The following is a 15,460-nucleotide window of genomic DNA, read 5'->3' on the forward strand; positions in this document are numbered from 1 at the left end:
GGCCACCTTCAGAGCAGCTCTTCAAAATGGCACTTCAATCCTCAAGCTTTCTGAGGAGGCCATAGAAGCTGTCCAACCCCACATATTTGCTTTATCAGGCACCCCTCTATGTCTTCTCAGTTAATAAAGTCACACAAAAACCATTCCTCCTAAACCACGTTTACTTTAGAGCAATACTCCCTTCATAGGAATCGATAGTGGCAGCATCTCCAAAAGTAATACATTTCTTGACATCTAGAAATACATGAGATGATAACATTATGTTCATTCATTACTGTGTCTTTAGATCTGAAGACAAAGAATTGTTCTGCATGACTTCTACTATTACAGCCGCTGCTTTAGCAGGCCGTGAGAGTCGTGTGCGATTCCCTCAGGTTCACTGAAGAGTGAAGCTGGATTCCACTGGTATCATTGCTGAGACAGATTTTAAAAAATTGTAATCAAAACATATTTTTAAAATGTTGAGACTTAATTACCAAAATGTTATCTGTAGGCATCTTTTAAAATAAAGCCTTGTTAGGTAGGTTTAATAGCTAACAGAAATTGTACAAATATAATTACATTCTACTCCCCCCCTACCCCGGTTTGGAATAATAATCATCTCCCTCTCTCCCCCTTTTCTTTTCTTTACTGTTAAGTACATTTAACCATTTTTCTTTTGTTCTGTTCTGTTCTATCCCTTTTGAAGTGATCTGTGAAGTGTGGAAAACAAGAGGGAGCTCTACTGGGGCAGATCCCCTTATCCCTATAGCAACACTGTATTGCAAGAAGTCATTCTCTCCTTCTCATACAAATCTTGTTTCGTAACCTGCAGAGTCTGGCGGAGGCCTCAGTTGAGAAGGACATCTGAGAACCATTTCCCATTGGGCATTAAGGCACTCTGACAGGCATTAACGCCTAATATAATCTAGTTTCAATCATATGAGCAGGAATGTGGTACTTGGGGTGGGAGGCTTCTGAAAACTGGTCGTATATCAAAGGAGATGCTGCTTAGTTCTTTTTTTTTTTGCAGTCTCTCCACTTACTACTGCATTTGATGTATCTGACTTAATGCTGTTGAGATGTTTGCCCAGTGATTCGTTTTAGTGTCTTCACATACTTTTATTCTGTAACACCAACTGTGTTGGACGAACTGCAGTGCTTCATATATGACCATCAAAGGCAGACACAGCTGAGGTAGCATAGGGACAAGAAGGCATTAGGATGCAAGGAGGGATAATGGTGTAATCAGGTTCATCATTATTAATACCTCTTTAAAGGGCTGCTCCCTCATAGTCTGAGATTGTACTGCAGAGTATTTTGGACTTCTTAAGGTGCTCAGACTTTTAACATCATTGATTTTTTCCATCGGTGATGTTACTGTTGTCATTCTTTATCTAGAAAACCCTTACATCTGGAAGCAGGATCCAGGATACTTCACTCAAACTGTTTCTGCTCCTGTTCGTGATTTTTCTTGACGTTATGGTCTGCTGCTCAGTTTACTAAGTCCATTTTTTGCTTAAAAAGCCTCCAAACTTGCTCATCCGTTCTCCTTTGGAAATGTAGCTATTCTAAAAGTAATTAGTGGACAAACACAGAAGCCATGCAGAAGAGAAGATAACAAAATTATATCGTTCTTTGAGAGTTATTTCTGTGCATTCATGCCACTTTCTTATTTTCCTCTCTGTCTGGGAGTCCAAGTCAGTGCCACAGATCTGAGAGAAGGACCCGAGATGTTCCATCTAGTAGTATGCTTTTCCATGCAGTCAAGCTGCATGATACTCCAGTCCCATGAACCTCAGGCAGGGTTCAAGGAATAGCCATTACTAGCCCATATCTAGCATCTTTATTTTCTGCAGCTTTACAGAATAGCTTCATTGGTTTATGGTAGTCCCTGACAAAAAGGTATTATGATTCAAATGTGGTTGCTACCTCCAATTCCTGTGACTGACTTTTTCTGTCAATTGCAATTATACAGTATTTTAACACTAATCTTAGAGACTGGATCTTCACGTAAATAAGAGTGTCCTTTATTACACTAATGGTGTCTGTTTTCTAGTGAATCAAACTCTCGAAATCAGTACTGAAGCCAGTACTTTTTACAGTCTTCATACTTTTATGGTGCATTCTGGACTTTTGTTTGAAAAGGACATACAGTATAGATGCTAAATATATTACTGGTAGTTGTTCAAAAATTTGATTCTAAAGCACAGTTTAAGCCATTGAAAAAATCTGTGGTAATTAACTGAATATTTCCTTTTTGTTTGAGTTAAAAAGGTCAGTCCGTCTTTGTGCCAGTTTTCAAATCTTTCCAGCATTATTCTTTAATTTCCTAGACAGTGTGCCAAATACCTGGGAATATAGTTTACAGATCTGCATCTTTTGGATAGCAAGTGTGATACAATGAAGTGATCAGTTAATGAACATAAGTCATTCATATTCGGTAGGGCAGATATTGGGAGATTGTTAGTGAATTGCAAGTGTCTCTCTTTGCATTGTGTGTGCATGAATACTTCCACAAATATTTTGAGTCTTTATAGGTCATTCAGCCTTATGCCCTAACAGAAACATATTGCAGGAAGGAAGGCTGCTAGAAATCAAAAGTAATTGAAGTTCCAATACATGGCAACAATAACGATTTGGCTTCCCTTTTTGTGACGATCTCCTGCTTATAAATTGCCAGAAGCAATATTCTTTACTTGCTTATTCCAACTGAAAGATTTGGAAAGGTAACTCATTTCATCCTCTGATTCACTTAGAAATCCTTTTTTCTTTTCCTTTCCAAAAATGTAACCTGAATTCTTCTAATTTGTCATGGTGGTTATTTTTGGGGTTGGTAGAATCATGAACATTACCCGTAGAGTCGTGAGCACTCCTCTTGTGCTGCTAGTAACAGAACCTTGTTTTGAAGCTTGATATAATTCTGAAAGAATATTACAGTCTGCTGAAATTATCTTTAAAGTGCTTGGAAGTTGCTGGTAAAATGCATAAATTAGTTTCTTTATCCTACATATATATGAGTGTGCATGTGTGGGGATGTTTGTACTCACATAATAAAAGCAAAAGTGTGCAAGTTACAGGCTCATTTGTGTATATATAGACATACAGTCTCAGATACATTCTTTTATTTAGTCAAGATCTATCTAATCAATACATATCTGTATATCCATGCAATCTCTAGCATCCTTCCCCTCAATGTATACTTGTGATCTTTAACAAATCGTTACACTTGTATAAAATAAGACTAAACATTATACAATTTTCATTTACCTTTAGATGAAACAATGATATTATGCCATATCCAGAGAATTGCTTTCTGCATTTTGGTCACAGCAGGTTTTTTGGGTTTTTTTGGCGGGGGGGTTTTGTGCCTACCATGCAATGACAAAGGTTTATTTTCCCTTTGTTCTTTTCAGAGTGCTGCAGCAGCTCCCAGTCCAGTGCTAGGAAACATTCCCCCAGGAGATGGCATGCCAGTAGGTCCTGTACCACCGGGTTTTTTTCAGGTATTCAGAAAAATTATGATTATAGGAATTTTAGGATAGAAAATCCTCCATAATACTGTTTAAAAGTCTGTAGAAAAGGTCCTGTTTTAAACTATATGTCACTATATGGTACAATACTTGGGAGTTATTTTATAACCAAAGTAAATAGACGGAAAGGAAGGGATCTCTCTGACTAACAAGTATTCAATTTGTGAAATAGAACAGCATAAGTCATTTCAAAATTTCAGGGATATGAAATGGTGCCAGTTTGTAGTCTGAGCTTGAAAATGCTTGAATATCATTTTATAACAATTTCTTATGATAAAATGTTAGAATTGCATTGGTACTTAAAAGTAAGAATTTTGTTGGTCATGTTTAGCTCTGTAGTAGAGCCACAAGACAGATTTTTAAGATATTCAAATTTCAGTGGGAATTAGACCTAGACAATTAAGAATATCCTACTGAGCATCTGTTTGCATTGAAGATCCCAGCTCCAATGCTTAAAAACGAGCCAAGGATTTAGAGCGTGCCTTGCCTCTCATAAGGTCATAAATGGAATTAAATACCCAGTTAACACTTTGGACATGAACAATACAGAGTATTAGGATGCAAGAAATTGCAACTTATATTTCAAGGCCAAACTAACAATTTCAGTCCATGATTGGATTGCTCGTATGCGTGAGCTTGTATCTCCACTTGATCAAAGCTGAATTCTTTTTCTCTTCACTGGCGAACTGCTGCTGTGCAGCATTAGATGCTCTGGAATTGAAATAGTTCTTTAAGATGGGGCAAAACAGAGAGTTTCACTTCACATGCTTGATCTCATGATGTGAAAGGAAAAATCTAGATTTCTAGGATTGTAATGGGGGGAGAAGATCTTGACAGGAAGCTTCTGTTCCATGAAAACCAAGCAGTGAAATCCAGGTTGATAGAGAGTGGCATCTTTTTTCTTCTTCCATGAGATATATAGAAAAAAGAGAAGCAGATTTCATCTGAAAAAGAAGAAATATTTTACTGTTTTACATCTTTACAGCTCTTTGCTCTCTTACCAAAATGATGATTGTAGAAAAAGGGCAGGATATTTTTTTAGCTGTCTAGAAACTTCTTATCAGTAGTCTTTATTTTGTGTATCTGTTCTGAATGTAAGTGACAACAGATTATTTGCATAGCGCTCCTTTTCCCACAATCACAGAGGGAAAGAGTGCTATATGCAGCATTGATGCCTACCTAGAGAAATCCTGAACCTGGCATGAGCGTGCTGTTTACTTGATTGACTCAGAATCTGAGGCAAGGTTTTAAATATATGAATGAAAGATATCTTGCAAGTGAAGCACAAAATATCGTATAGCTGCCAGTCACAATATCTTCAGAAACTGGCAGAAGTAATTAATTTTTTTATTTCTGATTTTCCTATTTTGAGCCATTGGCTAGGTAGATTTTTTAAAACATTTTTTTCTTAATTTTTGATACTGTGTAAATATTTCACTTTCTCTTACTTTGGCTGCCCATTCTAGCCGTAATGTCAAAAGAATTAGATTTTAAAGTTTACTTTTATTTTCTTTAAGGACAATAAAGAGGGGAAAGGGCAGAGGAAGGACAAGTATGTGAAGTACAGAGGAGAGAATAAGTGTTTTCAAGGTTTTGCAGAAGGGTGTGGTGTTTTTGTTTTTAGCTACATAAGCACCAAAAATCTTCTATCCGTTCTAAATGTTGAGAGATGTAAGAAAGACAAGATGATAGAAAGTTAGAGTTAAGTATGGGTAAGCTTAATTTTTCTTGTCTGAAGCTAAAGGTTTGCTCAGAGTGCTTTACCTCAGTGATGTGCTCTTTCCTAAGACTGCAGGGACAATAGACAGGAAAGATTTCTGTGTTGTTAAAGATTCCTCCATAGGGAAAAGTCTTTCCTTTTCTGTTGCACTAAAGTTTCCATTCTCTTCCCAAAAAAGCCTCTTAGTACTGGCTTTGTATCTCAGAAAAAAAAGAGGTCCTTGTTTTTCAGTATCTGAATTCAGTCTTATTTGAAGCCCCATGGACAGCCTGCTCTTTTCCCAAGGCCTGGGATTGAAAATAAACTGAGGAAAATCCATTTTCACTGTAAGACAGTTGGAAACATTAATCAGAGCTATAATCAACTCAACAATATGTCTGACGAATCTTCCACAGGACAGGTTCCAAGAACTGATCTGCACAGTCCAATTAGTTTGGTCTCCTCCAGAGATTACCATTCACCTATTCTTAAAATTGCTGAGTCCTTCTCATCATGTTTCTCTGTAACATGCAAGACTCATTTTGTGTCCTTTATAGTTGATAGAGATCTACTTTCCTCAGTCGAACGGCTTAGTTAACAAAACAAATATTTTTCAAAAGGTGATTATTTTTCTTTGTAATTGTTGTCTATTTAAGAATATAGACAAAGAAATAACATTTTAGTTAGCAAATCCAACTGTAGGTTTGATGGCAAATGTATTGATATGATTGGGAGCAATCCCAACGAAAGGGAGCTAAACCAAAATGAAGTCAGGTTCCTATCAGCATGCTGAAACTATGAAGTGTATATAAAGCATATATGTACAAGACAGCCCATGATAATGTACTGTGGTGTTGGGGTAAGTGTCTTTTCGTCAAGCAGTTGATATCTGGTTGTAATGCCTTCGGAGCTGAATCTTACCAATGTCAATTTATCTGAGGACAAGAAAACAATTTGCAGACATCAGCCCTGAATGTGAACCTTGAAAAAAAGGGGCATTGTCTGTTGCCTTAAAAAGTAGGTGAAAAGATAAGCAAGAAAGAGAAGGTCGTGGGCAAAACTTCCTACTTCTTTAATAGATGCTTTCTTTCTAGTACATACTAACTGGTGAATCAATTTCTGTATACTCTTCTGCGCTTCCACTGATCCTGACTGATCACCAGAGTAACCAAATCACAGAAAACACATTCGTCTGTGAATGCTGAGCAACTCCAGTCCCTTCTCTATCAGTTACCAGTCTTCTTTCACTGAGGGGCAGGAGTGTACACTTGGACCCGTCACAGACTTTTAGATTGTGAAAATGAACAATTGTGTTTTCTTAAGAGTCAAAAAATTATAGAATCAGTGGTAGAATGGTATTTCTAGCTCTATTTAGATCTCACTAAGACTCTCCATTACAAAAACATTGTAGCAGCTCAGCGTTTTGCAGCCTAAAATTTGTCAGTAGGATCATCCTGGAATTTATAAAGTTGCTTTTCATTTCATTCAAGAACATGTTTGGATTGGTCCAAGTTGAAGGCTGTCAACAACCACAACCTTCCAGCTCTGCTTGGCTAACTCAGAACTGACAGAGTTGCTTCTCATCACCAATTCAGGGAAAGGTGGTAACTTAGATGGGGACTGTACTGGGAACCAAGAAATGGTACATGAGTTCCAGTTTTGCTGGAACTGTTGACCACTACTGTTAATTCTATGTCCTTTTAAAGTATTTTCTTTTTTTAAAGAATCTAGTTCGCTAGTATAATACATGCATGTAGGCAAAATCTGGGAGCGTTATGATTTCTCCGAAAGAATCTGCCAAAAGCTTTACCCTGCTCTTTGTAAAATGAGGTGTTCATGTAAATGTAGACCACTTCCACTGACCCTAAGTAGCAGTCTCTGGAGTTTTATACCTGGTCCACGGAGGGGGAGTTTTGAAGCCAACAGCTGAATTTCTATTGTATTTCTGTATCTATATTCCTATATTTTAATTCAGATGATGAAGTTCAACACTACATTACTGAAGTTCCAAAATAAAGCCTTATGATCATATAGTGGAAGGGAGGTGGTATAGTTGTGTGTAACTATTATTATTAAGTAGACTTTTTTTAAAGAAAATTGTTTAAAATGTTTGAAAATTACCTTTGTGAAGTCAAGAAAACAGGTTTATGTGGAGTTAGGAAGTGTCTCAAATTCATCTACTGGTGCGTATTTCAATATAACTTCTAATTTAATGGCTAGATTTTTTTTTTTTTACACAGGACCTCGTCTCCTTTTAGTACATAGGATAGGCAATACTCTGGAAATAAAATGGGGTTATATGGTAACTGCTCCATATAACTGAATCTGCTCCTGCTTGATTTGCTGCAAATCTGAATGTGCAGGACTACGGGACTAGGGAATAGAATAGTTTTGTAATATAAGGCTATTAAATCCCAAATAGGAGAACCAAAACAAATTTTAGAGTTGACTTTGTGTCAGGCTAATATAGTGAGACATCGGATCAAATGCAGCTCAGTGGCGGAGATATCTGGATGATCAGCACATCTGACAATAAGTTGCTTTTTCAGAAGGGGGCATCAGAGGTTAGGAGCTGGAGTGCTGGACTGGATCTTAAAAAACCTATGTGCAGTTCTTTCCAAAGTTATCCACATTTTTCCTTTACTCAAGATAAGTAATTTCATATCTATTTGTTCTTGTTTCTCCACATATAGAAAGGAAGTTCATGAGAGAAAATCCTTTTAAAAGATTACAGGTTGTTTGGGCAATAGAAATCATAAGCCTATCTTAGATTCCATAAGGATAAGATGCCTATATACATATCTGAAATTCTCATCTAAAATAATCTTGCCTCCAGTCACAGTCTCAGAAATAGGTCATCAGTTTGCCAGTTTTCCTCTCTTAACCCCATTCATTATACTGAGGACCTATGCTGTATATGGAGCTAAGATATGAGGAAAGCACTTAGCTACTATGTTAATAAAATAAAATCATATAGGACATTTGCTGTGCCATTTTTAAGCCTAAGAGTTGGTCATTTGTAAATTATTTGGTATGGCTGCTCAAAGAGATCAGCGTGACCTAGGCTTCATCCCCTATTTTCGGAGCCCTATCTAACACGGAAATGGTAGGAATGCTAGAGGAGTGAAGTAGGATTGTAGTAATTATTTACCGTGGGGTTTAAACATTAGGGGTTGCTTATAATGTCAGCAGCCAAAGTTTTATACAAGGCCGTAATAAAATCATCTAAGGTGAGGTAAACTCATCCTCTCGTGATCAAAAGGGATTAGGTCGTAGAATTCAAAGAGGCAAAGATTTTACCAACCAAACTTATTTCCAGTTTTTGGTCTGAGGATGGCATTTCTCACAAGGGGTTAGTTCTGTACAATACAGAAGTGGTATTTTTAAAAGTTCTGTTAGATACAGGCATAGGAAGACCTTCAAAGTACTAAGTACTAGCCTCACTCTGTTCTTCCTGAGGACAATGAGATCTGAAGAAGTTCATGCTTACCTGCCATGATATGGTAGGAATTAAAAAATAATGACATGAACATTTAGCAGTATTGTCATGGAAATTTTGAAGTCCGGGTGCACCTCTATTTCATGATACATGCCGTTGTACCCTTTTCAAGTGCAAGAATTGCATTCAAGTGCATGCTAGTACTCTTCAGGTAGTACAGTGCTAGTCCATTTCCATCTATCTCTATAGATCTTTAAATCAGCTAAAAAAATTGAGATACATTACATTTGTCTTTTCACAAAATAGTTCTGTGTGCTCTTTGCTTATATTATCAGCTTTACTAAGTAAATAAACAAAGGCCAGAGGAAGGTTTTGGAGCTTGTGTTCTGTGAAGTATTTTGAATTTTTGAAAAGTGTGAGAAGTGTTGGTTTCATGGGATTTAATTTGCCTTTTAGTTATTGTTTCAAACAGCTAAATACAAAGTTATAGGTTCTAGTCCAGTGGAATTCATTGTGTTTCTCTAAGATGATTTGCACTGTTGAAAAGCTGATCCAAGTTGCTTGATTTTGCAGTGCAACTATGAGAAACATTTAAATGCATTTTTAATTAAACCCCTGTTATCTTCACCTCTTTTATTATTTGGCTGACCAAAACTTTGCCATGTCTGCATCTATATAAAAGAACCTTTATTTTTTTTAAAGGCACTCAGGCAGATAACAGCATTGAGTTTGTAGTTAACTCACCTGGGAGACACTACTGAATAGTTAACTCATCAAGTACCAACTGAGATTTGGAGGAAAGAGGTTGTTTGAAATTCACAGTTCACTTTTTTAGTTTGGTAAAGTTCTTAACATTAAATACTACCACTGACTATGCCATGTGCACGTATAAGTAAAGTGGGCTTTTTTAAAATTCATTACTGTTTCTTAGCAAATTTGTTAAGATTTGTGTTAGTTGAGTTTACCACTAAAGCTTATTCTTTAAGTGCATATATAATCTAAAGAAATTGTCATGTAGTTTGCTTCATTCACTGATTTGTGATAATCAGAAATACTTGGATAGGCATGGGAAAAATGTGTTGACAGCATGTTTGAAATACAAATGTTACATATTGCTCTTATATAAAGCCAAAAAAACCCAAAAAACAAAAAAAGCTCAACCCACCAAAGGAATATAAGGCTGTCGTGCCATCTAGTGGCAGTTGTTCATTCTCAGATTAGCTCAATCCATATTATGCTAATATATTATTTTTAGCCCTGTTGTGCTTTAGTAGAGCTGACCTAATGCTCTAGTAGAGCACTCTTACAGTAAGACAGATGAGCAAAAAGAACTTTTCCATTTCTCTTCCTGCCTAGCATTGCTGTTGTCTATAAAAAACTGAGTTTAAATAGCACTTAGGTAATGAAAATAACCAAAATAGATTAGTGAATTAAAAATCAATAACAAGAACACATCTCTTTGCATTTGAAAACAGAAATAGTGAACTATTTAGGTGCAAAAGAAAATATTTTTGTAAGCTTCTGTGGAAGGGTATAAAATATCTGTTTGGTTTTTTTTTAACTCATTGATCAGTGAAGTCTCCTAAATAAATACAGATGGTACCTTTACATCTCTTCTGATTCCAAGACAGCTGGGAGTGAAACCAGCCCATTTACAGGTTCACTCAGTCCTGGCAATCACTTAATCTAGCTCACATGTGTTAGTCTCCTAGAAACTATTCTGCTGGCTAGGGATCTGCTGGGTACATGATCCTCTGTATCAGCCCCTTGACACTCACAGAACATCCTCCCAAATTGCTAATTTCAATAACCATCCAACAGTAAAGGACTACGAGGAGGGAGAAATCCTCCAGTGCCCCCTTTAAAGCCATTTTGAAGTCACTATGTTGTTTCTGTGATTTGTCCACTGAGAGGCTGTTTGTACAAGGAATGCAGATTCCTGATTCTGGCAGCCAAATTACATGACTAAAGTTAAATGATACAGATGTCCCTCAGATTGATCTCTGCAGCTCCGTAGTGTATATTTACAGTGATTTTGAAAATATTTTGCTTCTTTTTCAACTGCTTTGAACTGTTTCAACTATTGTCTTCCCCTAATCCTCATGTAGTTTCCTGATTTTCCCGGGCATTACCATTTTTTATCCCCATCTGACTTTTCCTTCAAGCAGCACACTTAGTTTAACAATGGCAGCATCCTGCTTAGTCACTTATCTTTCATTGCTGGTCTTCGTGTTTTCCCCACTTTCGCAGCATTGCCTGTCTGCTTACCCTTCCTGAGAACAATTATAAAGTTGTTCACAGGAAACAATTTATGGGTGGTAGTTGGGAAATCTATGTTCTCCTTGATACAAAATCTACAGTCTGCCTTCTTTTTGTTAAAGATTGAAAGAATCAGCTGTTCCGTATTTTTCAATTTTGAATCATGGAAATCCCAAGTTCCTAGTAAAATTTACCCCTGACACAAATGAAACTATTTGATATGGGAAGGCCTTCATTTTTGCTTAGGAAAGCAAGGAAATATCTATTATTCAGACTATAGAGATAAAGTCTCAAGTTTCTCTCGCAAAAGCAAAAAGCTACTGTGCTATATTTTTTGCTAAAATATAGATATACAGATCATTAAAAATGAACTGGCACATGACTGCAGAATTAGCCACATGTGCTACATGCTCACACCTACACTAAATTCCAAACAATGGAGCAAATGAGATAATTGCAGGTGCAAAGAGTGAAACAGTGAGGAATTGGATCCTGAGTAGAGCAGACACAATGAAGTCCCAGAAGTTTTGAGAAGCATCATGGATTGTTAAGTGTTACCGTAAGCAAATGAAACGTCATCAAAGCTGCAAATATAGCTTCTAGGTAAAGCTGGCAGCTCTGGTAGGCCTTGAAAAGCTTTGAAAATATGAAAGTGGATTTTGAAGAGGATTTCTCCCCTCCGCTCTCCCCCCCACCCCGGGTCTGCATAATTAATTCTAGTAAGGAGAAGTGTACTGTACTGTACCTTTAGACTCTCTGTTGTCTGTAGACGTGTCCACCCCAGTAGTGCAGACTTACACCCACTGGGAATACTCCAGTGCAGAATTGGGGTCTGTGCAGTTTTGCCCTTGTCAGTATTGCATTCTATTTTAAAATACTGTAAAAATTAATTTGATTTGTTAGACTAAGTGGGAGGAGATTCGCATCTAAAAAGATCTGTAAGTAGTTTGTGTTTGTTCCTCTTTTTTCTTTCATTTTTTTTCTAAATAACAGAAATAAAGTCAACTTTAAAAAGATAAAGGTGTCTGACATCTGCTGGCTTTGATAATTCTACCCTGCAGTTGTGGTAATGGTTTTACTGCTCATAACTGTTAGAACAAATTAAAACTGCTCAGCTTGAGTAACTAAATAAGCTTTGAGCCCACACTTCCCCGCCTCCCCTTCCACACGCACAATCTCCAGCAGCCGCAGAGCCACTGCAAGTTGTGGATTAGAGCGAAGGGAAGGCAGGGAGGGGGGAATTTGGGATAAATCACGTACCTAGGGGATCTGTTCTCTCCTTTCAGAATCCTGTCCAGAAAATAAGTTTGTCCTCTGTGATGTACTGTCCATGCACTGAAATTGGCATTATAGTTAACTTGTGAAGTGTGCTAAAAAGTAGGGGGAGGGGTTGTCACTTATATATGTTTCCTTCTGTTGAGGTTAATTCAGTTCCTGTCATAGTTGACTGTTACTCTTTCCATGAGCCACAAGTGCTTGGTTTGTAAACCAAAATCTGTGGAGGGAAATAACGCATATAGCTTCACAATAATATATTTTTTAAATATAACAGCAGTATTATTCTTAACAAACCCTAGTTTGTCATTTTTAAAGTTGTTCTGAAAAAATTCAGTCGTATGTCATAGTCAGGGGTGACTAGAAGGACTGCTAAATTTGAGGAAGTATTTCCTCATAGTTAGTGAGCTGTGTGTAAAGTGTCTGAGTAATAAAAATATGGTTTATTTTTTTAAAAAGGGTGATACTTCCTGACCTCCCAGTTTTAGTTTTAATGAGGTTTGTAGACATTAGTTCTATTTTCTGCACTATTTTAATTTAATAAAAATAAAAATTGAAATTATTAACCGGGTTTAGAAAACTTGTATTTCGTAGCCTTTTTGAAGTTGTGCTGCTTTTGAAATCTCTTTTAAATATCATGTGCATAATTTATCCTCTTTCTCTCCCACTTGCTAAATCTTTGTGAGCATGAGATAACGGTATTCCCCCGTAAAGTGACACAGATGTAACAACAGTACAATTCCTAAAGATCTTCCGTTATCAAAATGAGTGTTACTTACTTTCTCAGATTTCTGGAGAAGTAGCCTGGCTAGCAGGAAGATCCTGCTTCTAAGATCACAGAGAGATGTTTCGCTAAGTGCAAAAGGATTTTTGTTTCAGATTTTTTTTTTTTAGTGAGGTTTTCTTCTTCATTTGTGTATGCAGAGTATACAAGGTGTGCTCTCCCTTGTAGAAGTGTATTCACAGTATTGCAGTATTCTTTCAAATTGTGGAACAAGTCTAGTATTTTTTGGTGAGGGATAAAGCGTTCATTTTAACTGAAGTGATAGTACTGTTTGGGTTATAACCGTTGGAATCTTAGATGATGGCAACCCAGAGGTCTGCAGAAGGCTTTTCAGTCTTTTTTTTTTTTTTTTAATTGTGCCCTACACTCAAAATTAAATCAAACCTCTTACTGTTGCCATTTATAGGTTGCCAGACCACGTCAGGCAGCTCTTATTAAATACGGAAATGATTTTTATGGGGGTCTTCATGTGAAGTGCAAAGAACTTGTTCGTGAAAATAGATTTGGTCATCAGAAAAGGCCAGCATAAAGAGAAATACTTCACTTCTCTGTGCTGAGAATCTAGCACAATCAATCAATTTTAGGTGAAATAGTGTAGATAAGAAACAGATCATTTGATTTATATACGTGTAGATTACAAGATATGCAGTTAAATGTTTGCTAAAATATAAAACAAAGACCTCTAACATTGTAGCAGCCTTTTGGAGGGTGAAGGAGGACAAGAGAGGTTAAATAATTAACGGTGGAATGCAACTGAATAGAAAAGTGATTTTTGTTAAGCATTGATCATAGCCTGTCTGAGCTTTGTAGAAGGTAAGTTACATGTTTATGCTTATCAGCAAATTGTGCCAGCACAAGTGTGTCATTGGGAGAGCTAAATTAGTTTAGTGCTGGTTAGAATTAAAATGTGTTAATCAAGAGCGTCTCATACACTGTGGTGAGCAGGATTGCTGATGGAGATGTCCACAAAGAACAGAGGAAACTAAATAAGTGAAAATACATGAATTATAGATACTTGGATAAATTCAGTTCACGCATATTTTGTCGTTCATCACTGCACTCTTTAAGACCAAAAAACATGTCATGGCTAATGGAAGCACTTACACCAGTGGTAGTTGTAAAGCGTCTCTAAATCATTTTATGAAATATAGAAGTCTTAAGGAGATATATTAAAATGTTACTTTCTAATGTTTTTTCAGTACCAATACCATAATAAGAAAATGAAATAAAATTATCCAGTAAACATTTCTTACCATTTGGACTGTAAATAGTTAAATAACATCAATCATTTTAACTAGGAATAGAGTTTGAAGACAAAAAAAGAATCTGAGTCATATTTGCAGAGACAGAATATGTAACTTGGCAATTGAATTCATTTTTTTTTTTTTTACTGGTGGAGAGAAGAACAAAGATTTTTGTTTTGTTTTGTTTTTCATTTATCTAAACTATATGCAGTTCATTTGGAACTTGAAATGAATAAATGGAGAGATTTGATCTTTATGAAGATTCATATTTGACTTATGACCTAGATGGTGGTAAATTGGACTCCCCCTAGTATACCTGCTTATCGAGTAGCAGCACAATTGGTTTAAGAAAATACGTCACAGTGGGTGTACTAGTTAAGGCTGCGGTTCCATTTTACAGCTTCTGGTGATAAGTAGTATGCAGACATTTTTTTGCTGATTATGGTGACTGAATCATACAAAGCAATTAGAACTATTCTAGTCCTTTTCTCTGCTGAGTGCTAAAACTGTTTCATCTTGTGTTATTTAATTTGTTGCATGCTCTGTCGTTTCCCTAAGAGCCTTTCTCTGGTTAGGAGTATCATCAGCCTCTCAAAGTGTTTAGGTGTACAACATAAGAAGATTATGCTAAATTTGATGGTGCATTTGAAAAGATAGTATGCTAAAAAGCAGTTATCCTTTGTTTTTGTTTGCTTTAAAAGTCTGAATTTAGAAATTGTTTTGGGAAGCCTGCAGTGCACTGTCTGCAACTATAGCTGAAATTAATCAGTCATGAGAGTTAAGTTCCCTCCTGCCCTGGAGAGCCACGAAGCCGATTTCCTGCCTGATAATGTAATATGCGTTGTTAATGGCTCCTCCGCCAGTGCACTCTGTCCACACGCGTAGCTACTTTCTAAAGACATTTCTGCGTTCTGGTGCAAGCAGGACCCAACCCGTTCTTCTGCTTTCCCAAGCCATATAAAATGCATCTAAGAGCGTGGAGCAGACATCCTCTGCCACATGGAGATGTTAGGAGCTGTTAGAGCAATAGCCTCCATCTCCCAGCGCTGGCCACGTCACTGCCTGTCGGCTGGGAGTTTCTGCCCCCGTGTCATGTCGGGACACAGGATGAGGGCTGGTGCCCGTCTCCCCTGCAACATCGAGCTGCCCCAGTGAACGTGCTTGCCAGCGGCTGGCCTGCCTCCATGGCCTTGTGCTGAAGCACGTGCAAATGCAAAAACGTCCCATTTCCTGAGGTCTTTGTGGGAA

General features: G+C 37.1%; 1 protein-coding gene and 1 long non-coding RNA gene across 4 annotated transcripts in view; one reads left to right on the plus strand and one right to left on the minus strand.

Moving 5' to 3' along the window:
* The window catches only part of LOC104152973 (single-stranded DNA-binding protein 2), a 189,380-nt gene that overhangs the window by 130,321 nt on the left and 43,599 nt on the right, over window positions 1–15,460 (plus strand). For 2 of the 3 annotated variants that reach the window (XM_068926343.1, XM_068926345.1), the window contains exon 5: window positions 3,396–3,485. The exons of the other annotated variant lie outside the window; for it this stretch is intronic. In XM_068926343.1, coding sequence (XP_068782444.1) covers window positions 3,396–3,485 — 90 coding nt within the window. The remainder of the gene's footprint in view (window positions 1–3,395; window positions 3,486–15,460) is intronic. 3 annotated transcript variants of the gene reach the window in all.
* LOC138064324 (uncharacterized) lies at window positions 3,083–11,788 on the minus strand. Its single transcript, XR_011137580.1, has 2 exons — window positions 11,655–11,788; window positions 3,083–4,456 (listed from the first exon to the last, which is right to left on the minus strand). It is a non-coding gene; the product is annotated as an uncharacterized lncRNA (long non-coding RNA).

The sequence above is a fragment of the Struthio camelus genome, chromosome W, assembly GCF_040807025.1.
Source record: "Struthio camelus isolate bStrCam1 chromosome W, bStrCam1.hap1, whole genome shotgun sequence".
NCBI classification, from domain to species: Eukaryota; Metazoa; Chordata; class Aves; order Struthioniformes; family Struthionidae; genus Struthio; species Struthio camelus.